This window comes from Ixodes scapularis, unplaced genomic scaffold, assembly GCF_016920785.2.
Source record: "Ixodes scapularis isolate PalLabHiFi unplaced genomic scaffold, ASM1692078v2 PGA_scaffold6__148_contigs__length_123643588, whole genome shotgun sequence".
NCBI classification, from domain to species: Eukaryota; Metazoa; Arthropoda; class Arachnida; order Ixodida; family Ixodidae; genus Ixodes; species Ixodes scapularis.
The window spans coordinates 37,654,100-37,681,471 of NW_024609881.1; the positions used below are offsets into that span (position 1 = coordinate 37,654,100).

A 27,372-nucleotide genomic window follows, 5' to 3' on the forward strand; every position below is an offset into this window, starting at 1 on the left:
GGGCAAGCGGTCACCTCCGCACAGCTCTCAAATTACGAGCGGAGCAAAACCTGACTGGCAAAAAGCGATGGAGCCAGCATGCCGCACTCTTAGCGCAACTTACTAAACGGTGGCGCCAAACCCATCGGCGAGCAAATCAGTGTGTCGGAGCGAGTCACGGGACAAAATAGTATTGGAACGGAGTTTTGCTCTTAGTTATCACGTGCTTCGCTCAGAGTCTCTGATTGGCTCGCAGAAAACGTAGGCTTCACCCTTTGCCAAGTTATTCTGATCCGAAGAATGACTTCGCTCAGTAGGTCTGACCGGGGGTAAAATGAACCCGATTCCTCCCGACATTCGAGCTGCGCTTTGGGCAACGCTCGCTGTGGAGTCTCTAGCAGTAAGCTGAACGAACCAATGCCCCCTCAGCATCCGGTGAGTCTCTGTGCCCAGAGGCTTCAACCTAACTGAAAATAATATGTGTAAAGAACTTTGGATCCGCAGCTCTTTCTTTTTTTGTGTGTAAGCGACCAGCGACGACTACAGACTTCCAATGCCGATCAGTGTTGCCAACTCAAAATTCAGAAACTCGCCACAAAAATCCCGAAAACCGCGAAAAACATATAAATTTATAATGTTGCGCAAGAATGGCCGCATCACAGCAGGCAAACCTGGTGTCCGACATGAAGCTCTAACTCTTGCAGTTCAGTTTCTCGTTTACATTGTTGTGTGGTACGACATTCTTTTTACAAGTTAATGTTGTAAGCGAGAACATGCAATGCAAAACGAAGGACATCGTAGCAACCACCCAGCTGATGAAAGCATGCAGCGATTGCATCGACAATTATCGCGATGTCGGGTACGAAACTGCAACTGGCAACTGCGAACGGTCTTCCCGAGAGCATGGGTATTGACAGTGCGACGAAACCGGCCCCTCGACTGCGGCGGAAAAAGCGCCAGTTCTGTTATGAGTGCCAGGACGAGGTTGATGATGTCGAGACAAAATTCAAGCGAGAGTTCTTCTACGAGATGATTCACACCGTGAGATGTCGATTGAAGAACGCTTCACGCGGATGGAGCAGCACGTGAGCTTCTGGGGGTTCCTTTACGGCCTCACCCGACTTCCCGACAAAGCGGAACGTCTTAAACTTTGCCAATGCCTTGACCATGCACTCAGAGTCTGAGACACCTAGGAAGTGCAGACATCGACGGTACAGATCTCTGCGAGGAGCTGATCTAACTATGCAGCCTGCTGCCCACTGGATGCAGTGCTCGCCAGGACGTCCTCCAGTTCATTCTGGACAATCATCTATGTGACAAATTCCCTCATACGTGGGTGTTATTGAAGATCCTCCTCCCTTTGCCAATGTCAATGGCCACCGCTGAGAGGAGTTTCTAAAATTAAAGCTTATTAAGACATACCTAAGATCAACCATGGCAGATGACAGGATATCGTCATTGGCGATTTCGTCCATTGAAAACAAGATAGCGTCTAGCCTGGATATGTCGCAAGACGTAGCCCAATTTGCGTTGTTGAAGGCTCGGAAGGTTGCCTTCTACGGCATTTGACATGGTTAACTTGTGCTTTTGTTTTCTCTGTCCCTTAGACGTTAGCTTGCTATGGGAGACCCACAGCTGAAGTTTGGTTAATCTAAGAAATAAATGATTCTTGAACTTTGAACACGGTGCCGACAAAGCTCACAATGCTCGCGGACGTCGTTCGTTTTTAGGACGCGGTTTTCGACTGACAACGACAAAATCGCGACCATTCGCGCTGGGTCACTGTGGCATGTTAGCTTACAACATGATGTTTGGTGCGAGAATAGTATACGTGTGTGTAAGGGGGGGGGGGGGGGGCGCCACGCCTGCAGTTTGCCCAGGGCGCTTGCTGCTCTAAGGCCGACCCTGGGTCGAGAAATTTGTGCTGAAAACGAAGAGACACGTAGTGGATGTATTTGGACAGAGCAGGCCTATTCAACTCAGAGTACCGCAAGATTGAACGGCTTATTATGATCATGGTTAATGCTGTTTCATTAGAGGGGCCATGCAACGATTTTGCTACTTTCACCGAATACTGTTCTGAATGAATACTTGAAGTTCATTATGGGCGGAAAGCGTGTGGCAACCCTCCACAGACCTTGCGTATTCGTACTCGTCGTGCTCTAATAAGTGATCGGTGGGCCATTGTCCGTGGGATCCTGTGCACCACGTGACCACGCTGGAAAAAACGCACCTCTGGTGGTCTCATGACCACGTGACCATGTCCCGTGGGGGTCATGCGAACATGGTCAGTTGGATCCCGCCCACCACGTGACCAAACTGCGAATAGCGCGCCTATGGTGGTCGCATGATCACGTGACCTTGTTGCGTGGGGTCACGTAATTACGCAGCGACGATTAAACTTGTAGCTCATGGCGTTGCGCATGAGATACTTGCGTGACACTTGTGTCAGTATGGTTGTGCAAAGTGCCCGAAATACGAACTTAAAATTGCTGCAACGGAACTTTAAACCGCGTGGAAGCAAATTAGTCACGGCTTCCGGTTTTAGCGCACGCGCCAGCCTTTGTCCCTACAATAGGCGAAATAAAAGGCAGTACATTGGGCGATAAGCGAGTGAGGAGAGGACGCTTTCATGGTAGCCGGCAATTAGACCGGCATAACATACTTGTTTGTTGCTGTTGTTAAAAAAACATCTGTATTAAGTCTAATAAAGGAAAAATAGAAAGGGAGAACGATGTGTGACTACCCCTAATCCGGGTCCCATTAAATTTCTATCGAGGTCCGCGCTGTCCGAGGCAGAACGAAAGTTCTTGTGTTCGTGGCTTTTATTTTCAGCGCTGTAATAATACGAATGTTGAGGACCCAAATAAGTCACTAAGATTATCAAAATATTTTTCCTGCTTCTCCTGGCTCGTGCAAATGTGCTTTCCCATTTGCGAAAATCAATGCCGCTATGCTCTAGAATGTAATGCGTCAAAAAGTAGGAGTAATTTCGTTAGACTGAACAAAATTACGCGTAAACTCCTCTCAATAGTGTTATGGTAGGTCATATGATAGAGGTAGTATGCCATATGATAGTTGTCCTCTTCTAATTAGCTTCTTAGAACATCTAAGGACCTTGCGTTTGCAAGAGACGAGCGATATTATGGGAAAAGGCAACTCAGAAAGATACAAACTTACGTCCACATTCAAGACGACCAAGATCCGCTCCTTTGTGCACTCTATTGCACGTGGCAGTGCCTTGTTGAATAACCGTACTTCGGGCTCAACTGCCTTCTTTCGGAGTTGCGGTATGAGCTTGTAACAGAACACAAAATGTACTCTTTGCCTGAGCCATAGGAGCAGGTCCCGAAAAGCAAAGTCCAGATGCTAGCTGTGCTTTGCAAAAACGCGCACACTTATTGAATCATCGGAAAATATGTGATAGCATTTCTCGGTAGAAAGAACACGAAAATATAAAATTTAGCCAAAAGATGTAGATACGTCATGTTTTTCTTTGGGATCTAGTATAAAACTAAAATAACAAGACCTTGAGATAGTTGCATGATTTTCGTGTTGCACAACAAACTTTGATGTTTGCTTCAAACGACTATTGAAGGTGTCAAAAAGAAAAAAAAAAGACGGGTTTATTACGGTTATCGAACGCGGTTTTATCCAGGTTCGTTTGAACGAAAGGGGTGCGGTATATCGAAGCACGGTTTAGCGAAAATGGATACATTTTATCGAGGCATCCGTTTGAGAAATGCTGTTTGTAGGCGGCGGCAAGCTAGGCTTCCAAACAGACCGCGCTTCGTGCGGGCACCCCTCGCTGTCGCTCGGGAAAAGTTTAATATAAGTTCGAGCGTGGATCGCCAAAGGTTGGTTAGCATGCGGGCGGTCGCCATTTTCTCTAAACGGCGATCCGATCTGCTGTTGTCGCGAAAACGGTGTTCGCTAAAACGAGCTTCCCTAAACCCCACTTCTCCGAAAATCAGCACATTTTTCTCCATAGCTTACAACCATGCTGGGGTGTTGTAAGCTCTTCTTCTTTGACCGAGGCTGACCCCCTGTCGCCATTTTGCAGGTTGTTTCCGCCTACGTAGACTACCGCAAAATCGAACTTTTTGAGAGGCAACCCGTCAATGTTCTCCTTGAGAGCCTGCACCGTCGCTCCCGAGAAGCTAAAGCTGCACACTTGTATGCACTCATCTAAAAAGCGCGGCAAAGCCATTTCACTGGGCTGCTCCCGAAGATTGCGCCTTTCATCTTCGTCCGGACCTCAGTGAAATCTTCTAAATCTCACTTCTTTGTATACCAAGGTCGAACGCTAGAGCACGTTTTTTGAAAGCAATACACCACAAGCGCACACAAGGAACTGAATAAAGACCCAGGATCGGCTGAGTGAGAAACGGCTAGCTAGACTTATTTTTGCCTCAAACATGCAGTCCGTGTTTGAAGTGCAGGCCACTATAGACTACCGAAAAGTAGCTCCTAAAGTCATTTTCACGGAACGTGCAGATGGTCTTCACCGGAGGAGAAAATTGTGGCGGAGCGCTTATTTGTACGTGTTTTACTTGTTTTGATATCTAGCATTCAACAATGCTGCAGAGTGCCACCGTGAAAACTAACACCAAACAAAAACTAACCCAAAACAAACGAAAGAGCCAGAACCCGTGCAAACTGCGAGCGAGGTCTTTCCTTTTGTTTTTACTTTGTGCACGCGGCCCAACGCTGCCCGGTGCCGCCAGCTCCGTCCAGACGGACTTTGCGGGCACTGAAAGTGAAGGGAAACAAAAGCAGACAGACACGCGCGTCTCCAACCGAGAAAAAGGAGGCAGGAGGCTTTGAAAATGAACTGGTTGAACTTGAGCGCAGACGTCTCTGTCGAAGAGCGGGCCCCGGACGGACGAGTTCACCCCAAGTTGGAGGGGAGGCAGGCGAAACCAAATTCGCGTAACCTGCCGATCGCGGCGGCGGCATTTGCACCCGCAAATGAATGGGCTTGGCAACTTACAGACTCGCAAGACTTCACACTCAATGAACCGATCAAGTTAACCGGTTGACAGAAAAAAAAAGTGAAATAAAATATTTTGCTACGCGAAAGCGGTAGGTTTTGTACTAACAGCGACAAAGCGCCTTTACTACGGCTGATCGAACGCCGTTATATCGAGGCTCATCTTAGCGAAAGGGGTACGGTTTATCGAAGCACGGTTTAGCGAGAGGTGCACGTTTTATCGAGGCCTCCGTTTGAGAACTGCTGTTTCTAGGCGGCGGCAAGCTAGTAGTAATGCAAAACTATCGATAGTGTCGCAGAACTATCGATAGTAGACTATCGGTAGTACTATCGACAGTTTTTCGATAGTCGACTTGTCGATAGTACTCTCGATAGTTTTTCGACAGTCAACTATCAAGAGTTTTTCGATAGTACTATCGATTCCTTTTTTACTATCGATACTCAGTTTTCTGGTGACTATCGATAATACTATCGATAGTTTTGCACTACTAGAGCGAACACAGTTGCCGCACCGCCGCTCGCTTCCCCTTCCTCCTCTCTTGAGCCAAACTCCCGTCTTCGTCATCACTGAAAGCTGAACCGAAGTTGAGACAGTAATTGCTTGGGCTAGTTGGTGTCCCATTTGAAAAAAAAATAAAGCGAGAAAAAGAGACGAGGGAGCGACGCACACTACTAATGTCGCATAGCTATTGATAGTAAACTGTCGACAGTACTATCGATAGGTTTACGATAGTCGACTATCGATAGTTTTCTGATAGTCGCTTAACAACAATTTTCCGATCGTCGAATATCGCTAGTACTATCCATAGATTTTCGATAGTCGACTATCGATAGTTTTTCGATAGACGACTATCGATAGTACTATCGATAGTTTCTTTTACTATCGATGGTCAAATTTCTGGCGACTATCGATATTTTTGGACCACTACAAGCTAGGCTTCCAATCAGACCGCGCTTGGCGCGGTCGCCCCTCACTGTCGCTGGGGGAAAATTTATTATAACCTCAAGCTTGAGCGTGCACTACCAATAGTTCAGCGCCAAGGGTTCGGCAATCTAGGCTAATGAACCAGGGGGATATCGGAAACGGCACCCCGGCTGCCGTTTTTTTCTCTAAACTGCGATTGGATAAACTGATATCGATAAAACGGCGTTCCCTAAAAGGAGCTTTTCTAAACCGCATGCCTCCGGGACAAAACGGGAATCCGCGGAGGTAAGAGCGGCATCGAAATACGCACATCTGAGTCCATTTGGACTGTTGGCGTTTTGTCTTCGCCAACGGGCGACACAGCGCAGATAACCCGTGCCGCGTTTTTTTTTTGTTTGTTTTTTTTACATTTGCCTTTGCTCTTTTGAGGTGTGCGTGTCCTGCGTGTGTTGCTAGAAAAGTATGCCAATTATTGAGATTCTAAAAGCAAACGTCTCGCAAGATGAGGTAATCGGATAACACTAACACTGACATTATGTCAAACTGATAACCTGTATATCCCTAGGTTTACCCCCAAAATTTACAAAACGTCCTCGTACTTACACAAGATAATGACTTCGGAAGGCATTTTAGGTGTGTTTTGCTACTTTTTTTTTTACTTTACGAGCTACCTTGCGGATGTTAGTTTGGAACAATACAGAGGCGTGAACTTCAAAACACCAAGTAATCAAATGACTAATGCCGAACGGATAAATGCCGGAAAATTAGATAGAAGTATGTCGTGCTAAATAAAAAAATAAAAAAAACTCTTTCGTCCACAGGTAACTTAAATCGATACATGGGGATTTAATTCCCCATGTGTAATTTGTTCGGGAAATTCATAATCTCGCGAAGGGAGTTTTTGTGCAATAAGAAGAATTATTTTTTTCATTTCCGCAGTTCAATATCGTAGCTTATCATCATGTATGTCAGCACAAATGACATTCACCAACAAAAACAAAATCACACTTTCTTCGAACGCATTGCTACATATTAAAAAAAAAAAAAAAAGTGCAAATAATAATAGGTTTCGTGAACAATTATAGCAAACAACGAAGACATTATTTATGATGAAAATAATCCCTGGAGAAGGGGAACAAGAGGGACAAGGGACAAACATAAATCTCCAAACACAGCTAGGCTTGCCCCTTTGCATTTAATTGCATTATAATTATAACATTATTTATTTTGTTTAATCTACGCGCTTTGATATACTTTGCACAATTCGGAAGGTGCATCTGGTGTTTCAGATAAGAACGGTCGACCATATCCGGTGACCATTTTTAATTCTGACTAGAAAAATGCATCTTGCTGCCACAATGCCCAGGAAAACGGAACCGGTCGTTGTTGTTGTTGTTTTCTTTTTTTTTTCTTTAAGGGGGGGGGGGGGGGGGGGGTGGGGGGGGGGGGGCGGGGTTGCCTCCAAGAAAACAAAAGTCAGAAACACCTGGTCAATCTGAAGCGTTGTTTGCGGATTTCGCAACATTGGCATTTCAAGCAACTTTCCCCCAAAATGTGTTGTGACTACTGGCCCAGAAATATTTACCGACAAAGTAAGTATGGGAATGATTGACCCAAATTATTTATCACGAAGTATCGACGTCGTTATTTTGAAATAAAAAATCGCACAGACGACTGCACAATAAGCCGTACAGCTCAAGTTTTATCTTTTTTTCTCCGCATTTATTCCAGCCAGGATTTTCAAACTTTGTCAGCGTGTTATCCTCTATTTGGCTAACCTTCATGACAAGTATTGTTGTCCTTGTTAGCCGGAAAAGTTCACGAAAAACGCTCAAATAAAGGCATTTTCGTAAATGTGCATAATTTTGAAAATCAATTTAAAAAGAAAAGCCATCTTCGATTTTTTCAAACTCTTTCAAGTTAGCGCCAGTGATATGTACTAACAGGATGTGCAAAAACATGTTGCATTATTTGTGTGTCTTTAAAGTTACAAAGCAAGAAAATCTAGCCAAATGGAGGCTACCGCGGTTGCCATGAATGAGGCCTGTGCGTACGCCTATTTGACAATTTCATTATTTTTACACAGCGTAAAACTTCTCCCGGGTGGTCAGATTGACAGCACAGAGGTGGAGGGTACTTTTGAAGTGATGATTCTTGATACGTCTTTTTTTGTCCTTACTATTAGTACAAGAGTCACAAAAATGCGCAGAAGCTGGAGCAATCGCGAGACGCTAGCCTGTCGCACGCTTCGCAGGGCCCGCTTTCTATGGCGGGCGTGTAGCGTCTCTGCGCACGCCACGCAGGGGAAACGATCGGTGCGGCTCCGATAGCAGGCGTTTAGGTAACAGGATATAGGGCTCTAACACGATATTGAGGATAGGGCGCCGTACAACGGGGGCACCTTCGCGCGGCAATAGAGCCTCGGCCGTGGTGGGCCGCACACCGCAAAAAAAAAAAAAAAAAAAGAGGAAGAAAGATTTTCGTTTGTTTATAATGCAATTAAATGCAAAGATGCAAGCGAGCTGAACAGTTCGTTTGTTTGAGACTTTTTGTGCTCCCTTTTGATCACATTTTTGTCTTAGACGCATTGTAGCCGCTTCGCACTAGCCTGCCAGCAGGCCTGGATGGAATCGAGCCTTTATTGTCCGAGTGGCTTGCTTGTAGACAATATCGTTCGTGCTACGAGCAATTCGTGTCGCAGTGAGTTGACGCATCTATATATTGTCAGCAGTGCCAGGATTGAATTCCAGGCACGGGATGGAGGGAATTCCAGGCACGGGATGGAGGGAATCCCAGGCTGTTGTTTTCATTTCAACTGAACTCCTAAAAGTCAGCCCTTGCTAATCAATGCCACGTTGGGTAATTTGGTGCTGAGGACGTCCACCGTATCTGACGCACATTTCATATCTGATGTAGCCGGCCCTTGAAGGTTGTAAACAGTTGCATCATGGTGCTTGACGAGGCCTCCAATCCCATCGCAGGCGTTCTTGGTATGCCCAGTAGCGGAAACTAGCCACTTGGCCGACAGGTACTCGGTCTTAGCGAGCTCATGAAGTTGGTGCCTATTCCTGAAGTAGCTTGCTCCGCCGTCACTGACCCACATAAAATGTGCGTAGAAAGGAGCAACCTCCCCAAGCCACTCGTGAATGTTCCCAAGGCCATAGTATGCGCGGGCGGAATCGTGGCTGGTGTCATCACTGATTGGAGCGCAGCTACAAGTCCCTTTTCTTGGTTGTCACTATGCATGACGTCGCATGTGAATATCTTCTCTAATAATATATGGCAACCGAAGAGGTTGTGCCCTCTAATGGTTTCGCCTCCCCTCCTTTTCCTTCAATCAACGCACCCTTTCTTATGACGTGATCCTCCGGGTGACCAATTAATCAAAAACACGAAAGATGCAGCTACACTGCCTAAAACGTGGACGGGAAGGAAAATACGACGTTTCGGGCGAACGTCCTTCTTCAAGTGATAGATACGAAACACGGCGAGAAACAAAGAAAGGGTCGTATACGTCACAAGAAAAGGGGGCTATACATTTGTTACTCACCGATTTTTTGTTTCTTACACGAAGATGGGCGTCCGCCCGAAACTTCGTGTATTCCTTCCCGTTCACGTCCTATTTATTGTAGCACAATAATATTTCTTTTGTGATTACGTGCCGAAGATCATTGTTCTCGGCAGCCCCCATTCTCTTACACGCTGAGATAAACATCTGCTATCGGAACCACTTCTGTTGATTCCTTTGCTTGGCGTACACAGAGACGCTACACGCTGACTACCGAAAATGTACCCTGCGAAGCGTGCGACAGGCTAGCGTCTCTCGATTGCTCCGGCTCATGCGTACTTTCTTTTTAAAGTCTCGTACGAAGAAAAAATAACTTGCTAAACATTATCACTTAGAAACTATCGCCCACCCCTGCGCTGCCAATCTGACCACCCCGGAGCACTCTTACGGGCTGTAAAAATTATGAACTTGTCAACTACGAGTATGTATAAGACACAGAAACAATGCAATAATATTTTTGCACATCATGCTCATAGATACTATTGGCGTTATTTTGGAAGAGTTAAAATATCGAAGATAGCATTTTTTTTAATTGATTTGCAAAAGTACGCATATTTAGTAAAATGCCTCGATTTGAGCGTTTCTCGTCAACTTTTCCTGCTAATCAGGACGACAATATTTATAGCAAAATAGAGGACAACACGCTGGCAAAGTTTGAAAACGGGCTTGAATAAATGCGGACAAAAAAAAAAGTTAAAACTTTGGCAGTATTGCTCAATGTGCCGTCGTCTGTGCGATTTTTTTATTTCAAAATAACGACGTCGATACGTAGTGATAAATAATTTGGGTCAACCATTCCGATACGGGCCAGCAGCCACAACACATTTTCGGGGAGAGCTGCCTGAAATGCCGATTTTGCTAAATCCACAGACAACGCTTCAGATTGAGCAGGTGTTTCAGACTTGTTTTCTTTAAGGTAACTTTGTTTTTGTTTTTTCCTAAAACAAAGACCGGTTCCGTTTTTCTGGGCATTCAGGCAGCAAGATGCATTTTTCTGGTCAACATTAAAAACTGTCACCGGACACGGTCGGCCGTTCTTATCTGAAGACAGAGTCGTCCTAGAGAAAACTGCCGCGGCATAACATAACAGAACTGCATGTATATTTGACGCACAAATATCAGTAAGCTAGGTGGCCTCTTTACGTTTTATTTATGTAGAATACGCTTGCAACATCACATTTTGATGCTTTCTTTTAGTGGGTAGAGGAAAATCGGACCCTTCACGTAACATGTTTTTGTAGATTTACTTTTTCGAGTACAAAAGAGGGATTTTAGTAGTGGAGGAGAAGTAACCAAACTTAGGAACGACTATAGAGACACGACAAGAAATGTAGAAACGAAAACTGGTGGTCAGTCAAGTGCAAAACAAGCACCCAGGAGATTTTATTCACATTGCGTGGTCGCATTTTAATATTGCAATTATGAAATTCGTCTAAATTTGGAATATAGACGCAAGTGGAAACGTTCTCAATTGAAAGAACGCATGTTGTTCCTTTCCTCACTCAGAATACTGTAGCGGGACTTCGCTCTTCCTCCACAACCCCAATACAGTGAAGACGATGACGAGTTAATGTTTCAAAGGCCTGCGCACAGAATGATAAAATCATTTCCCTTGATTGCAGATTAGCGCTGTCTTCAGGCACGGGTCCGCCCAAGTTGAAGCACTGGAGGCGGTAACAAACTGGAGTCGATAAGACTGTTTGCCGAGCCGACCAAGTCTTGCGCTAGAACGTATAAATAGCAGATTGGTTAAAAACAGAGTCAATAATTATGTTCAATGCAGGACACCAAGTAACAGTTGCGAGCTTTCACGAAAATTTCAAACTAGCTAATGATAGCGACGTACTTCGTCCCTCGAACACATCCGAATCTGGAAGCAATCTGTTTACAATAGAAGCTATACGTTTATTCAGTGTGTGGTTCGCACCAACCTGAAGTACACAAAGTGATTCTCAATCGATCGTGGCAATCGCACCATTCTGTTAAAGGGAAAATGTGCATCACTTGCGACAGAAATTATAACTGAATGGGGACGTCATAAAAAAAGTTCTTACCTCTTGATTTCGGTTTTCTTCGGGAAGGCCAGCCGACTGACATATCGCGACTGAAAAGTCTAGGCCTTCTAAACCAATAACGACCACAACAGAGCGGTCGTGCGCGAACAGCCGTCACCGCCGGACGGACAACATATCGGCGTTCAGAGTTCTCCGAATCCTCCGGAGAAGTCACTCCCCGCGAACATTTACCTACCGCACGCGCCACCCCGCACCCCTCTAGCCCCTCGGGGCGACTGCCGGCCGCGGCCCGCCGCCGCCGCTGCCGTGGGCGACTCGGCACGAGCCTCACAAACCCGCGAATCCGCTGCGAGCATCGAATGCGACGTCATCACGTGTCATTTACGTCACCCTACCGAAGGAGACGTGAAGCGCCGTCCGCGAATTTCTCGGGGCACGGAAGCACTGTGAAGGCTGTCACTAGCGGCGTTTTGGTTGCGTTTCGACTACACTGAAGGAAATGCAACTGTAACGAACAAAAATGTGGTTTACGTTCTTTTCCGAGGAGTTTTAAGGGACACGAGCTCTCATTTCGCTGCTAGACCCAGATACGTTACGCACTCATTCGCCTCGGAGGGAGAGCGTCTTTTCACGCCTTCGACGCGCGCGCCATCTGGATTCTTGAAAAGTTCCTATCGGAGATGAAAATCGAGGAGCGCTCCCTCTTAAAGAAGCAAGCCTTCCCCGGAGTTCGCGTGTTCACGTAGTGCCCGAAATGCGGGGCGGCTGATGCAATTTCCGGGTGTTCTTATACCAAGGGGCAGATGATGTAATCCCTCAACGTTCTTGCCGCGCTCCGGCGGCTGATGTAAGGAATCCACGTACTTGCTGAAACCCAACACGGGCAGACCCGCACACACACACGCACACGTACGCCGGTGTTTCTCGTTGCGAGGGGCGGCGATCCCAGATCGTCTTGTGACCTTCGGAAGACGTTATTTTTGAGTTTAGAGCCATGATCGAAGGCCGTCGCAACGGTACACGTGCCCCGTTTAGTAACCGATGTGGCATGCAGAAGCTTGAGTTGATGTATTCCAGTGAACAACTGTTGTTTATTGTTCGAACCCGTCTCAAAGTGGACATGAGTCCACGTTTGAAGATGTTTTTTCTGGGGCTGTGCCTTTTTTCCTCGAGTTTAGTTTTTTTTTTTCGTTTATTCTGTACGATCAACATTTTCGACATTTTGTTTTACGTTTTGTTATAAAATGGAGATGCTGCGACAGTCTAATTGTTCAAGTTGCTTAATTGCTGCACTTTTGCGAACCTTAGGCACAATGTATGTTGAAACACTCCAACATTATTAAGAACAAAATTTACTTCCTCATTTTTACTTGCCCAATGATACGAATAATTCGTAAAATATTAGGCTGACGAACATACCATCGTTTATGATAGAACGGAACACGTTAACCTACTCTTAGTCATACCTTTAAGTAAAGCTTTTGGTGTTACAAATACGCCGAAATCGTCCTGAGTATTCAAAGAAAACCAGTGAACCAACCACTGACGGCAAGCGCGCTTGCCGTCAGTGGTTGGGGTTGGGTAAATACAGAAGCACAGGACTTTTTTGGACGGGGAAGCACACGTACTTCGGGCGCCAGTAGAAGGCGAACTTGCACGCCATATACTCTGGGAGACAGTAATCTTAAACGTTTCCTATAGACCTCTTGCATCAAAAAGATTACTAAAGTAATCAAAATTATATTTTAAAAATTTCAAAATCATACGTATCAGCCGCGTTTTGAAGTTCACAAACTACGTTCTAGGGCCGAGTATTTTGGGATATTTGTTTCGAAAGTTCAGAAGATGATACCATTTCATGACCCAACAAGCCGACTATGAAATTTGACTCACCCACTCCCACCGCCATGCTAATAAGACGCAACTCTTAATGTCGCTTGACCTATATTTGTTTCCCCAGTTGGGACACTAACCTGTCGTCTCAAGTTGGAACAACTGGAAAGGTTTTAATCTTTCCCACTTGGCTCATCGTTCAATCAATGATAGGAATATTTGTCTCCAGTGGGAATAATTCTAGCGTTGGCACCGAGTCCAGTGCCATGTAATTATGCAAAACTTTAAAACTTTTTTTTAAAGAATAGTTTGCAACATAATACTTCTATATCGCTAAGGCAAGTTATTGGCACACACTTCACATAATCTTTAAATAAAATCGAACTCCACCGCTTCTTGACGCTCTATTTTTCTAATTCTTCTGTTTGAGCGTAAAGAGCTCCATTTACACGAATGCCCTCCTGCAACCACTTCTCCATCATAAAGAGATGTCGCTGTTTGTGTTGACCAAAGTCTTTCGAAGTTGTCCCCGTCATTCGCTATGCCCCGAGCATTGCATCTCAAAGTAACATACTGCATTTATTAAGCAGCGCCCGAATGCATTCTTGCGAGTGAGGAATGCCCATACATGTTGACAAAAAAGTGCACAGATATTAGTTAGTGAGAAGCAGGCACGGAAGGCAAGCCACTATCGTCACGAAGTAGATTCTTTAGAGGCATTAACATGGAGGCGTCGGGTCAGCTAAGAAAGAACAACGTTTACAATCTTAATGAAAAACACAGTTGTAGACACTATGCAAATTATTTATTAAAGTGCCAGGTTCCAGTCTCTCTTTATAGAGGGTAAGAAATAATATTTGATGCCATCCGTTCTGTCTGACTACACCCTTAGGAAAGAGGGTATCTATAGTTCTCCCTAAAGGGAGGGACGGTCTTGCAACCTGTGTTCATACATAAAGGGAGAAACGTTCGTCCCTAAAGAAGAGGGGCAAAGTTCCTCCGTCGCCTGCATTGCATTATGATGGCCCAGAATCGTGCAAATCAAGCTCAATAAGGCTTAGCGAGGACGATGTGTCTATTGTACGCGTCGAGAGGAGCAGCAAATAAGAGAGTAACACGAGCTTTCCACGGACTGTGTTTAGTTCCGAAGCCAGCTTCCTCCCGCAGGCAAAAAGACTTTCGTTACAAAAGCAGTTACTCAGCCTTCTTGTCGTCAGCACTGCGATGTGAAACGGAGACAACCGATACACAGTTACTTCGCGCCCTTTACGTCTTACCTTTGCTGTTCCTCGAGTCACAATTCCTTCGTCAACCGCATCCCACGCCCACGGGTACACCATCAGCCAGCAAAAGATCGTCCAACCCAAGACCAGAATCACCAAGCACGACCCCTTCTTCGGGTGAGCCTCTCTTTCCCTTGGAAAGCGGGGTATGTTTGAGACGAGGTGCCCTCACAGTAACTAGGCGAGCAGCCGTCTGCACATGAAACATATTTGTTTCTAATTTTTATGACCTATGATTCCGATTTCTGTTGGGATATGGCGTGACATGACTTTTAAGCATAATTATAATTTGAACACTTCAAACTTTGGGCTTGCTGCCGTACGCGCACGCTGATAGAGCTTTTTATTGGCTTGACTAGATAACTCATCAGCGGTTATGTGTTCAGCTGCAGTCATGTGATACAGATGCAAAGTTATATTCTTGCGCATAATAAAATTTGCGTTGTTTATAAGGAAGGAAGTCCAGTGGTGACCGGTTCTCACATTTCCGTGCACCTAAGCCGAGGTGGACACTTCGTGCACCGCCCAGTCGGCACCATCGTCTACTAGGCACGCTCCTCTTCCCAAATCATAATTTTCATGCATTTTCAACTTTACACTTGGAAGACAATAAATAACTTAGGACTTACGCGCAACTAAAATGTATGGTTCTCCATGATTTTCTTGAATGACCACTGAATCGGTACGTCACCCTGATGGGATATTAAACGAAACCTATTAAATAAAACACGAACAATAATGTACGATGGCTTGGATTTTACCGCGAAGCTGCATATGACTCGTTGGTCGGATTTTTTTGTGTCTGTCGACAGAACAGTAGTCGACAGAATAGTCGACAGAAAACTATGGTGCCCGCCAGATCACCATTCGCGCGCTCCATATAATCTATGATGAGGTTTTGACACCTGTTTCCCTTAAAGAACTGCAAAGCAAGCGTCAAAACCACATAATAGATTATAAGACGCACGCCAAGGATGATAACCACGTACCGCTCCCCTTATGCGTTTCCCGGTTAACCTTGCGATTGCATGAGCTGCCGTAGAAACGGCAGAATATGGAGTGGTGAGTGAAGTTACTAACCCCGCTAACAATTCGAAGCACGTAGCTTCCCCTGTATGTGCTTCTCGGCAAACATTGCGGTAGCATAAGCTGCCGCAGCAACAACAGAGTACGAAGATTTTCCTATATATGAAAAAGGTTCTGGCACGCGGTGCATTTACTTTTAGTTTGCCAATCAGTTGGTAACGACAATTTTGCTGTTTACAATCATTGACTGCCGTTTGCGCCCCAAGGAACTTCCGGTCGCACTGTCTTTGCAAGTTTGTTGAGGTTGCAAAGACGGTGCAGACCTACCGCTCGCTCATTCCACCCGGCTGGGCCCAGCATAGAGCTTTAGACGTGCCTGCAGTTCTTGTTTTGCATATTGAACGGCAAGTGAGGCTCAACGTTTTCCTTTATAATTGTGCTCAAGGGGGGGCCTCATGGCTCCAGTTGATATTCTCATACGCGAAGGGTTCAATTTCAGATTTAAAATTCAAATAAATATTCCCTCTTGTAGTACCCCCAAACGGGGGTGTCTATGTTAATAAAGTGAAGTTGGCGAAAGAACCACGTTTTGATGAAAAAACAGTTAGGGCGCAGGCGAGCTGGTGTAAGTTTACTCTTGCGAAATTGCGACAGATGTACAAGAATGCAGAAACTGCTCAGCCGAGTGGTCCGGTACAACGGTAGTGTGCAAAGAGGTCAATGACGTCAAAACGGTTGTAAAAGAGGCAGTAAAAATTCGGTCGATCGCCAAATGCATAAGAGAGGCCTCTATTTCTGCGTGTATGAGTTGAACAGGTCTTGTGTTTTTCGCGAGAGGTACCTCCTTTGTCATGATCTTGTTCCGTTTGCATGCGTACGTAAAAAAAAAAATGCGTAACAGGGTGATAGGTTCGAACTGCAGTCGGTTCCGTGTGGTTCGCTTGTTCATTTTTTTTTGTAAAAATAAGGGTGGCTGCGAGGTCAAAGAATGTTTCTTCGACCGTCGTTTTGATGTGTGTTACCTTTTGTTAGTTCAAAGTGATTCGTTATTTTTTTTTTTTTTATTACCGTGGCTGTGAAGTCAAGGCGTGTCCCCTTGGTGCCACTGTTTAGAGTGTTTTTATGGTGACCATTTTGAGTTCAGGATATATAAAAGTAGGGAGCAGTGAATAGAGTGGCTAGCTGTGTTTAAGACGTCGTCGTGTTTCTTCTACCCAGTCTCAGGTGATCTGAAAGATAGTAAACCTTTTGATATTGGACATTTGCATCCTTTATCTTTCTTGCCACAGAACGGCATATTGATGGACAGGTAACCCATAAGAGGAGCGCATCCAGCCAGTCAATTCTTTCTTATTTTGCGGTTGGATTCAAAAAGCTTCACAGAGCCTCTGAATATTTATTGGATAATTTTTAGTATCCATATTCAATTTCATATACTGAACTTGAATTATCCCTTATCATGACATTATTTCCGGCTCATAATTATCCGGAGTCCATAATGGTACGTTTCAGCCAATGCATTATACTTGTTCAGGTCACCACCAGCTTTGTTATTCCCCCTCGCAGGAGTTCTCTTAATCGACTGCGCCAGCCAGAATGGCCAGAGGTGAAGAGAGAAAGAGAGTGGGGGTCTTATCGTTGAAAGAAGGTCAATAAGTCGGCCAATAGCCGAAGAAAAAGGAAGTGCTCGGATGGCGATACGGAGAAAAATTTAGGGAAAGGAGGAGATGAGAGCGTGCTGCGACATGAGAGCTTCGAATTATGACTGGAAGGATAGTGGGTAGGAGGAAAGGATCTGTCTCTGTCTTTACTGAATCTTCGAATGTGTTTGAACGCCGAACGCCGACGTCCGTCATTGCAACGTGAGACACTGTGCGAGGAGCTGAAGACTCTTGTCTTCGCTTTGATTGGAGCGACACATTCGATAAAAACAAATGAAGTTATCATTAGCGTCTATCCACATTCCGTCTGATCAGAACTCCGCGCCCTGACATTATCGCGCGCTCCCTCAGTTTCACTCCTGGGCCCGTTTGCTCCAAGCGAGGTTAAGCGCTAACTGCGGCTAAAGTTAGCCGCAGTACGTAGGATGGGATTTTCAAATCACGTGACTGGCAAGGTAGGGATGCGGGGAAACATGGCGGTGCCCGGTCAGTGAGCGCCGCTCGCTTTGGAACTAATATGTCGTAGTAGCTGCAATGTCGGGCGCGTTAGTCAGCAGTGCATGGTGCAGGGGGCTTCCACTTTGCCTTACCTCACTTAAATCGCAAAGCATAAGGAACGACCTCGCCGCATTTTTCAGATAGCCTTTGATTCGGGCCATTTCTAAGCCTAAATTAACACGATAATTGTCGGCATGCCAACCTCTTTGGAAAGTGGATTGCCTTGACTCAGTCGGCATGGTACCGACAGCACACAAAATCACACAGCGTCCCAATAGACCTTTTTGTGAATTGCCCAAGCAACGAGGTGCATGCTACGAGTGTAGTTACGCGTAATGCACGTATTAATGTCTTCAGTAGTAATTGTTCTGAAGCAAAAAAACTAGAACAAACTTTGCCTTTCACGCGCGTTCGTCAAAGCCTTACTATGATTACTTCGAATCTTTTATGAAAGGAAGGCCAGCGCGCGCGGACAGTGGAATTACACTTCCAGAGTTCTCCTCGATGCTTGGGTAGTTAACTAGTAGGTGCATTTTCACAGGTGCAGAATTACAGGTTTCTTCAATTTTTGATGGTGTTATGTACAGTTCTTACATGCTGGCCAAACATGCTGCCGGTGTACAGCCCGCCTTTCACAGCTCACTTCTTTCTTATTGTTTCTAGGACTGAATTTTATTGTCCTCTCTCGAACTTGGAAGGAAATTTTAACGAGGCTTGTCTTCAATTCAGAGATCCAAGAATTTAGAAACTTTCCAAACAAAGGTACTTTTATTTTTGCCTTACCCAATATCTATACTACAAGCAACAAAAAATTTGTCTGCTCAAATATATGCCACGCTGCGTCACGGGAACCCTGTATCGCATATTTTGGTGTCCCTCCTTTCTGGGATATTTTTTTCCACGGAAGCCACTTATATTCGCTAAAACCAGTAGGTGACACCAGCTATCACCCCATAATAAAACACGGAGCCCTATCGTTCATCTAGCCCTAGTCAAACTTGGCTACGTACTTGTAGGTACCTAGTAGGAAGGGCGGTTAACTTTTAACCGCGGTTAAAGTTAACCGGCTTCGAGCCAACGGCCCTGAAGACAAACACCAATGCGATGGCCAACGCCGCAGCCATTTTGTCAAGCGAAGCGACGGGCCATGCGTGACTCCCCGCATCCCTACCGAGCCAGTCACGTGATTTCAAAATCCCTCTGGTAGGTACAGAGGCTAACTTTAGCCGGGGTTGGCGTTTGACAGCGCTTCGAGCAAACGAGTTTTGATGGTGTTCGAATGTACCCGCTATAGTTCTGTTTAAATAAAAGGGACGACACTTCGGTGATCGAAATGGCTTTGAGGGATGCGCCTGTGCAACTGTCATATCGCGCGTGCTGGCATGCACATTTGAGGCAAACATTAATCATTAAACCTGCCAGTCAATACCAAACGGATGGGTCAAGTTTGACTCTTGCGTGGCGTGTAGGAGCAGCGATTGATAATGATTATGGAGAGACCGGTTCCTGACCGCTATTGCTGCCACTGATCTATCTGGATGTCGCCAACTTTCATTGAAACGCCGGTGTTCTGTTTATTCACCTGCGATTTCCGAAGCAGCACCGGAATCGACTGCGCTGGTGGTCATGTGATCGTGCCCTCCGCCACCCATTCCTTTTCATCTTCTGTTTCCCGTTCCCTCGGCGCTCCAAGCCTTTGCGTGCAAGAATCGGGTGGCAGCGGGATACGCTGGAGAAAGCAGCAGCTGCTTAATATCGCGAAAGTGTCCGCGCGAACGTCGTCGGTATTGAGGCGCCAATTGTCTCACCTAGAGTGTTAGGATGGAAGAAATTCGACGTTAAATCATGCTGTGCGTGAACGTGAAGCGGCATGTAAAATAGAACGTTACTCTCTAAAAAATGACTTACCGGCAAAACACTCGCCGAGCCAATCTCTGCGATCTACGAAATCAGCCCAGCGAATGATGAGCCGTTAATGCCTACATATCGACAACGTTTTTTTTCTTTCTTCTTGTGTTTTTTTTTAGGGGCGAAGCTCCTTAGGGGCTAGCCATGTCCGTATGTCCGTCCGCCGTCCGGCGTGCCCCTGCTCGTGAGTTCAGCAGCAAGAGTAAGAAAAAAAAAATGAAAAAAACGTCCGGCGTGCCCCTGCTCGTGAGTTCAGCAGCGAGACTCAAAAAAAAAAAAATAAAGAAAAAAAGAAAAAAAGAAAAATAAGAAAATAGAATACGGGGCTCAAAGATGCCATCCCATCTGTCTTCTCAAAAAAGAAAAAGAAGAAAACCACACATTCTTCTACTAACATGAATGAAAACGGCACCATCAGCACTACCTATGACCAAAATCAGTATCAAGAAAAAGAAGAAAAAAAAAAAAAGAGTAGGAGGTTCTGAGTTGCCATCCCATCTGTCTTCTTACAAAAAGAAAAAGAAGAAAACCACACATTCTTCTACTGACATGAATGAAAACGGCACCATCAGCACTACCTATTACCAAAATCAGTATCAAGAAAAAGAAGAAAAAAAAGAGTAGGGGGTTCTGAGTTGCCATCCCATCTGTCTTCTTACGAAAAGAAAAAGTAGAAAACCACACATTCTCCTACTGACAGAAGTGAAAACGGCACCATCAGCACTACCTATGACAAAAATCCGTATCATCAGCACCACCCCAGCTTCGCCCCAATCAACATCATTCACCACGTGGAGATGCGGTAATTTTTTTTTTTTTACGCGTTTGTTTACGCCGCGGAGCAGCCACTGCTCCGCGGCGTAGCGGAATGGGACGGCCGAAGCATACGCGCGACGCAGCGTATGCTTCGGCCGTCCCATTCTTGCGCGCAAAGGCGGAGACCGCCGAGGGAATGGTCGACGAACGGCGACAAAGCGCAGGGGACGAGGGGAGTGATCGCAAGACCTTCAGCGTAATCGCGATTGGTCGAACGTACTGCGCCTCAACCGCGGTTCTAAGAAACTAAATTAAGAGGGGATTACCGCTGTACTCACCCCTACCCGGCGCCCATGCCAACTGTGATAAACGCGAGCATCATCCGAACCTTTTCGGCCACGTACACGCCACTGACCCGATGCCACAAGCCCAGTACTGCTGCTGCTGTAAAAATACAATATCCTGATCTTCGGCACAACAAACTCTTTTAGAGCTCGAACTGGTAACGCTTTATTTGTGGTGCACGAGTACTGAAAGGGATAGTTGGCATTCATATTAAAGGAATAATCGTGTGCACAAAATAATACAAACCGTAAAAAGGTAACAATACTTCATACCATCGCTGAGTCTTTGAAATGCGATTTCTTGTACTGTAGTGGGTCAGTTCAAGCCCATCGTATAAGTGACAAATCTAAAAAGCGCAAAGGACAAGTATGCCCCAAAACAGGCATGGTTCATGCCTGTTTAGGACTATTCTTATTGTTGCACTTTTCTTTATTTTTGTTAGGTATTCACGGGCTCAGATAGATCCATCAGATTACGATAAATCACATTTCAAAACCGTACAAAGTGTCTGCTTTCTTCAGAGCGTAACGTTGATGCAAGCATTGGAGAACTGCCGCTGAGGCTGATTTCCATGGCCCATAACGGCTTGCCTGCCATTGATAAGTACAGACAGCTGCGTCGACGCAGCCAATCTAAGCTTTTGGGAAAATGCTAAAAAGGTAATATTTGGTCTGATGATAGTCGTTAACATAAAATATACAGGCAAGTTAATTTTGTGTAAAAAAAACCAGAAACGTCTTGCATTTTTTTTTTTTTTAATATTTGATCGTCAGTGGAGGGTGCAGATGCGATGGCGTGTACAGTTAGGGCACGTATTTTTGTTTTTTTTTCTTTTTCGCTTGACATAAAAGGCAAGCGGTTGAATTCTTGCAAAACAAGTATTTTTAGGGTTTGAACGGGTAACGCTTTATATGTGGTGGCCGAGTACAGAAAAGGATGGTTAGGACTCAAATCACAGTAACAATCGTATGCAGAAACGGCGTGTTAGGGAATTATAAGCAAGGTGCCTATATATCATTACCGTAACCGTAGGCCGCTCGTATTTACTATCATACATTTGCCGTCATTCACGTGACTGAAAATTTAAGAACTGCATTCGGCCGCGACGAGATACCATGAGCATGGAACAAACAAACGGCACGTCAGTTTCAAAAATAAATAAAAAAACATATTTTAAGCATCTACGACTCGTTCACGATTAAAGGTGGAACTAATATTCTTCAAATCGCACCTGCCACAGTTTGCAGTCTTCCCACGAAGGCAAACAACCGTGTCCCACAGGTTAATGAGATGTCGGTAGTGCGGAGAATCTCAATTTCAGTATTGACGGTAAAGCTATGCCCCGGCTTCTCTTATCGCTCCCAAGACCTCCGCAGGATAAAGACGATACTAGTCTCTGAAGTGTTGCAACACGAATACGGGCGGTATACATTCCTGTCTTCGACCACGCGTGTTTATGACAAGTTCCTTCATTTCCTCATAGCTGCCCATAAAAGGACTACTCTAACGGGTCTCTAGCACAGTCTTCACTTGAACGAGTATCTGAAAGCACCTCTGTCCGCAGACACCATGAACACCTTCGGGAGTAAACTCAGTCCGCGCTGCGATTCCGCGATAATCAACCAATCGCTAACAGTATCAACCTTTAGTGCATAAACAAAAGATTCACGAGCGTCACTCACAATCTCTTTGATAGATTTTTGTTTTTAATGTTTCACGATGTTTCCTGGATTCTTGCAGTTATTTGAAGCAGATATGGACAATATTTTTTGTGATGCGGTTGCATTTCAATCATGTTTGTTTGAGTCATTAATCGGAGTCGTGTCTATTAAATTTCACCACACGTAATCCCCCATTAGTAGCAGTACCGGTTTTAATTTAAAATTAGCGCATCTCTTTCGAGCGTCCTAAACTCACCTCGGGCGTTCTCTAACACCATTTCCAAAGCGAAGATATTTCAAAATAGATGAAATACATGCACCTTATCATTGAGTTGTAACAACACTTCTATAAGTAGGTGGTATTCAACGTGCCCATAACTGAGTCCCTTTTTTCTGCAGGCGCGTTGAACGCCGCCTTCTACAACACTTCGGCAGCATTACTCCGCATTATCAAGATATTGAGAATATGGGCTGCGAACAGCGCTTTATCATCATCATCATCATTTCTTAAACCTTGAAGGCCATTGCTGGCATTACACAAGGTGGGAGTAACTGCTGAAGAAGCATTATATAAAGGAAGAAACAAAAAAGGGGGTTACATGCTCTAAAACATTGTTATCTAAAGCAGCAAAAACAGGAAAAAAAATCACTTAAAATATTTCTAGGGAAAAGCAGCTGATGAAACAGAAAAACACCCAAATAAAACATTTCTATAAACTCGAGCTGACTTTGCTATTAGTGCAAATGCAGATAAATGTTCAGTTGGGATATGAATGTATTATAATCTGTCTGGGGTCACGATACTGTTAGGCAGGCTATTCCAGTCCGTTATTGTGAATGGCAAGGTGGAGTTAAGAAACGAAACTGACGAGGCTAAAATTGGACGAACTTTAGAGACGTTATCAATGCGAGGAAATATGCGAGTGGCTGGGGATAATGGTGAAGTTCTGATGTCATGGTTATGATAGTAAATCTTGTGAAAAAGAGACAGGCGTGATAATTTCCTTCTGGTTGAGAGGAGATCAAGGTTAGCTTTCATTCGTAAAGAAGTGATGCTGGTGTCTCGTGAGTAATCTGAAAAAATGATTCTGATTGCGCTATTTCGAAGTGCCTCTATGTTTGTTAGCAATGAATGTTGCGAAGGGGACCAGATGGATAACGCGTATGCAAGTTGCGATATTACGAGTGCAGTGTAGGCTAGTTGTTTAACTGATGATGGTGCTAGTTTCAGATTTCGTCGAAGATAGCCAAGAGAGCAGTTAGCATTAGACAGGACGTGTGTTATATACGTGTTCCATGAGAGATCGTCATATAAGTGAACACCCAGATATTTGTAAGAAGGACACTTGGTAATTACCTGGCTGCACATGGTGTAAGTGAAAAAGGGAGGACTATGAGCACGCGTGAAGGAAACGAGATTTGTTTTAGAAAAGTTAATTGTCATTTTCCACTGTTTGCACCAGTCGGCTATTAGCTTAAGGTCAGCTTGTAGGCTTATGTTATCGTTCAGTTTAGATACAGATCGGTAAGTTACGCAATCATCAGCAAAAAGTCGAATACATACATTTACGAATGTTAAAAAAAGCAGAGGTCCGAGAACACTGCCCTGGGGGACTCCGGATGATACAGGAGAATAAGCTGACGACTGGTTGTTAATCACAGTATGCTGAGTACGATTGGTTAAAAATTGTCCGATTCATGATGTTATGAGTGGATGAATGTGAAGTTGTTTTATGTTGAGCATGAGTAAATTGTGGGATACCTTATCGAATGCTTTAGAAAAATCAATGAATATGGCGTCTGTCTGTATGTTACTATCGATGTTACTGTGTATTTCATGGACAAGTTGTACAATTTGCGTTTCGCAAGATTATGATTGTCTGAACCCGTGTTGGTTTGGAAAGAGGATGAGGTTATTTTCGAAATGCTTCATGACATTTGAATATATTATATGCTCAAGTAGATTGCAGGGGACACTGGTTAGAGATATAGGACGATAATTTGATGGTGAAGTTCGATCCCCCGATTTCTGTAAGGGGATTACTCTGCCAATTTTCCAATCTGTAGGAAGCTCGCCGGAAGACAGAGATTGTTGGAAGATAATTAACAAAAAAGGAGCTTAGTGTAATTGAGTGTTTTCCAGTAATTTGGAATTAATTTTGTCGTCCCCAGAACTCGACGGCAACTGTAACCTTCCTATAGAGCTTATGATACCTGCATACGTTATTTCAATGGCAGCCATGGGAGTGTGATATGCGTTGTTAAGATGAGGCATGTTACTGTGGTCATCTGTGGTGAAAACTGAGGAGAAATAGCCGTTAAGACAGTTGGCGCTTTCTTCATCCGATAAGGGCAACCGATCATAGCTCATTAGTTGTACCGGTCTAGACGTTTTTGGATTAATTACCTCCCAGAACTTTTTAGGTTTATTGCGAAGAATGTTTACTAAGTCATTTTTAAAGAATTTTGCCTTCGCCTCTGTAATAGATTTCTTATAAATTTTAGGAATATCATTGTACTGTTTTCAAGCGAGATCGGTAGTCAGTTGTTTGGCACGGCTAAATAGTCTTTTTTTTCTGTTTAGTTGGTTAAGCGTTTTTGTGAACCAGGGATTTGATTTGTCACAAGTTATGTTTATTGATGGGATGTAAGTGTTGGCAAGGTGTGCAAGTTTATTTCTGAAGAGAATCCAGTTTTCATCGACTGTCCTGCTCATACAGATATGCTGAAAATATTGCTTTAAAGTTTTTGTCACTGTCTGATTTTGGACCCGTTTTATTGCTTCCTTATAGGCATCTCTCGTGCCCTGCTTCGTCCTGCTTGCCGCCTCCTGCCGGGCGGGCTACTTGGCGCCACATGTTTACCACGCTGCCACCGTCCACGTCCCCGTAGCCACTACGGTGGTTCGTCAGCCCGTGGTAGAGCACCACAGCGAGGTGGCCTACGTGCCACCCCACGCCCATGGGTACACCATCAGCCAGCAGAAGCTCGTCCACCCCAAGACCACCGTCACCAAACACGACCCTTTCTTCGGGTTAGTTCTCTTCACTTCCTTAGGGAAAAAAGACTGTTTCGAAAGCAGAGCAAATATGATAATTACATGTACGGCTTTTTAAACTTGAACTTTAGGGCTCATTTTTGGTTTATATATCATACATTTTTTTGTTGATAAATTTGCATTCTCGGTGGCATACATATATATATTGCATATCAATATGTTTTCATAATGTCGGAAAGTTAAGGGGCAGCCCCGTGCTCGCTTACAAAAAAAAAATAAACATGTTACGTTGGTCTGAACCTACATCGTGTGAAATATTATGTTCTAACTTTTGAACACGGGCACAACCACGGAGATAAAGTAGTTTGTTAAAAAATGCTCCGTAATTTTGAATGGTTCGTTTCACAGTATAGGTGTTTCACGATATGAAAGAAATACGTCTTTGGCAGCATCGGTCATAACCTAGAAAGGCTGTCTTCATTGAGCATTGATTTCTCTTTGGTACTAATATATTGATATATTTTCCCACCCGCAGCACCTACCACCAGGCCGAGGTGCACCACGCTCCAGTGGTGACCGGTTCTCACAGTTCTGTGCACCAAAGCCGAGGTGGACACTTCGTGCACCGCCCAGTCGGCACCATCGTCTACTAGGCCGTCCTCAGCACCGGAATCTCATTTTGCTTAGCCGAATAACAGAAATTGAGAGCTGAATAAATGCGTACCACTCCTGCTGGGCGCGAGTGACGTTCCACAATGATATATGCCCAATCACGTTTTACACCGACAGCTGCCGCGCGCTTTTCACACCACTGGAAATGACGTCCGCTTTTTAGGTTGGGGTTGGAGTAAGTAGTATAAGCAGTAGTAGTTTTTGTTGTAGTTGAAGTTGTAGTTGTTGATGTTGTAGTGGGGCACTGTTGTAGTTGACGATGCAAGGCGTCCGTCGTCTATGTTGCCAAATCCTTAAAAAAGATCGCCCTCCACCACGGAACTTGAGTCTCTGACCGCTGCAAAGCGGAAGCATTACCACTGAGTTATGCTACAGTACTAACAACTCGCTTTAAACTTTGGGGTTTTGTCTACCGATGCCCATTGCACGCGCTCTCTGGGAGAAAAACAAATGATAAGAAGATGCCGTTGAAGCACTGTCAATTCCAAAAGCTCGTTCCGGAAAACACATTTTCCCGCGCTCCGGAAAAAAGAACAACAACAAATAATCAGTCCAGTGTACAGTACAGTCACGGAAATAGCTGCGACCAGCTGCGAGATGTCACGGTCCAGTCCTTGGGCCTCGACGTCGCGCACACACCTTGAGGTGAGTGAACAAAAGCGTTCGGAACAAAATAGACACGCGACCTGTAGCGGATGACAGAGAAAATGCGAAAATGCACTTAACGTGAACATTTGGTTGAACCTCTAACCCATCTCGCGTGCCCAGGCCGGCGTTTGGCACGCACCGGCCGGCGATTGGCACGCGCTGGCCGCCGTTCGGCACGCGCTCTCTGCTCGTGCCGATCAACGCCGCCACGTAGCTTCTCCCTCGAGAGGCAGAGTCGCGCCTCTCTGCTCTGTTCCGAGCGCTTTACTTTGTTCATCCATAGGCTCATCTCTACTAACAAAGCGTGTCAGATCGCCACTAGGAGCTGCCGCCGAAATGGAAAAGGTAGAGTGGCGGACATCGGATGAGAAAAGAGCCACGTGACGGGCGCCCCGCTGCGGCGAGATGCCGAAAAACACTTCTCCCGAGCGATGGAATGGCCGCTCGAGATCCTCATATTCCTCGCGCTACCGCCTCTTTTCTCGTCGGGTTTGAAAACCATGTTTTGGGTCCTTGCCGCTGAAAAAAGCTGTATGTTGACGCCCAGGTTTCCCTAAAGCCCTCTGTCCTGGGGAAAGGAAAGCCATTCCGTCTTGTGGAAAT

General features: G+C 45.0%; 1 protein-coding gene across 2 annotated transcripts in view; it reads left to right on the forward strand.

The window, feature by feature from the left end:
• LOC115327438 overlaps nucleotides 1-26,200 on the forward strand; it is a 60,460-nt gene extending 34,260 nt beyond the window's left edge. For both annotated transcript variants that reach the window (XM_042294608.1, XM_040210452.2), the window contains 2 exons: nucleotides 25,244-25,485; nucleotides 25,985-26,200. In XM_042294608.1, the coding sequence (XP_042150542.1) occupies nucleotides 25,244-25,485; nucleotides 25,985-26,102 (360 nt within the window). In that variant the 3' untranslated portion in view covers nucleotides 26,103-26,200. The remainder of the gene's footprint in view (nucleotides 1-25,243; nucleotides 25,486-25,984) is intronic.
• The last annotated feature ends 1,172 nt before the right edge of the window (nucleotides 26,201-27,372 follow it).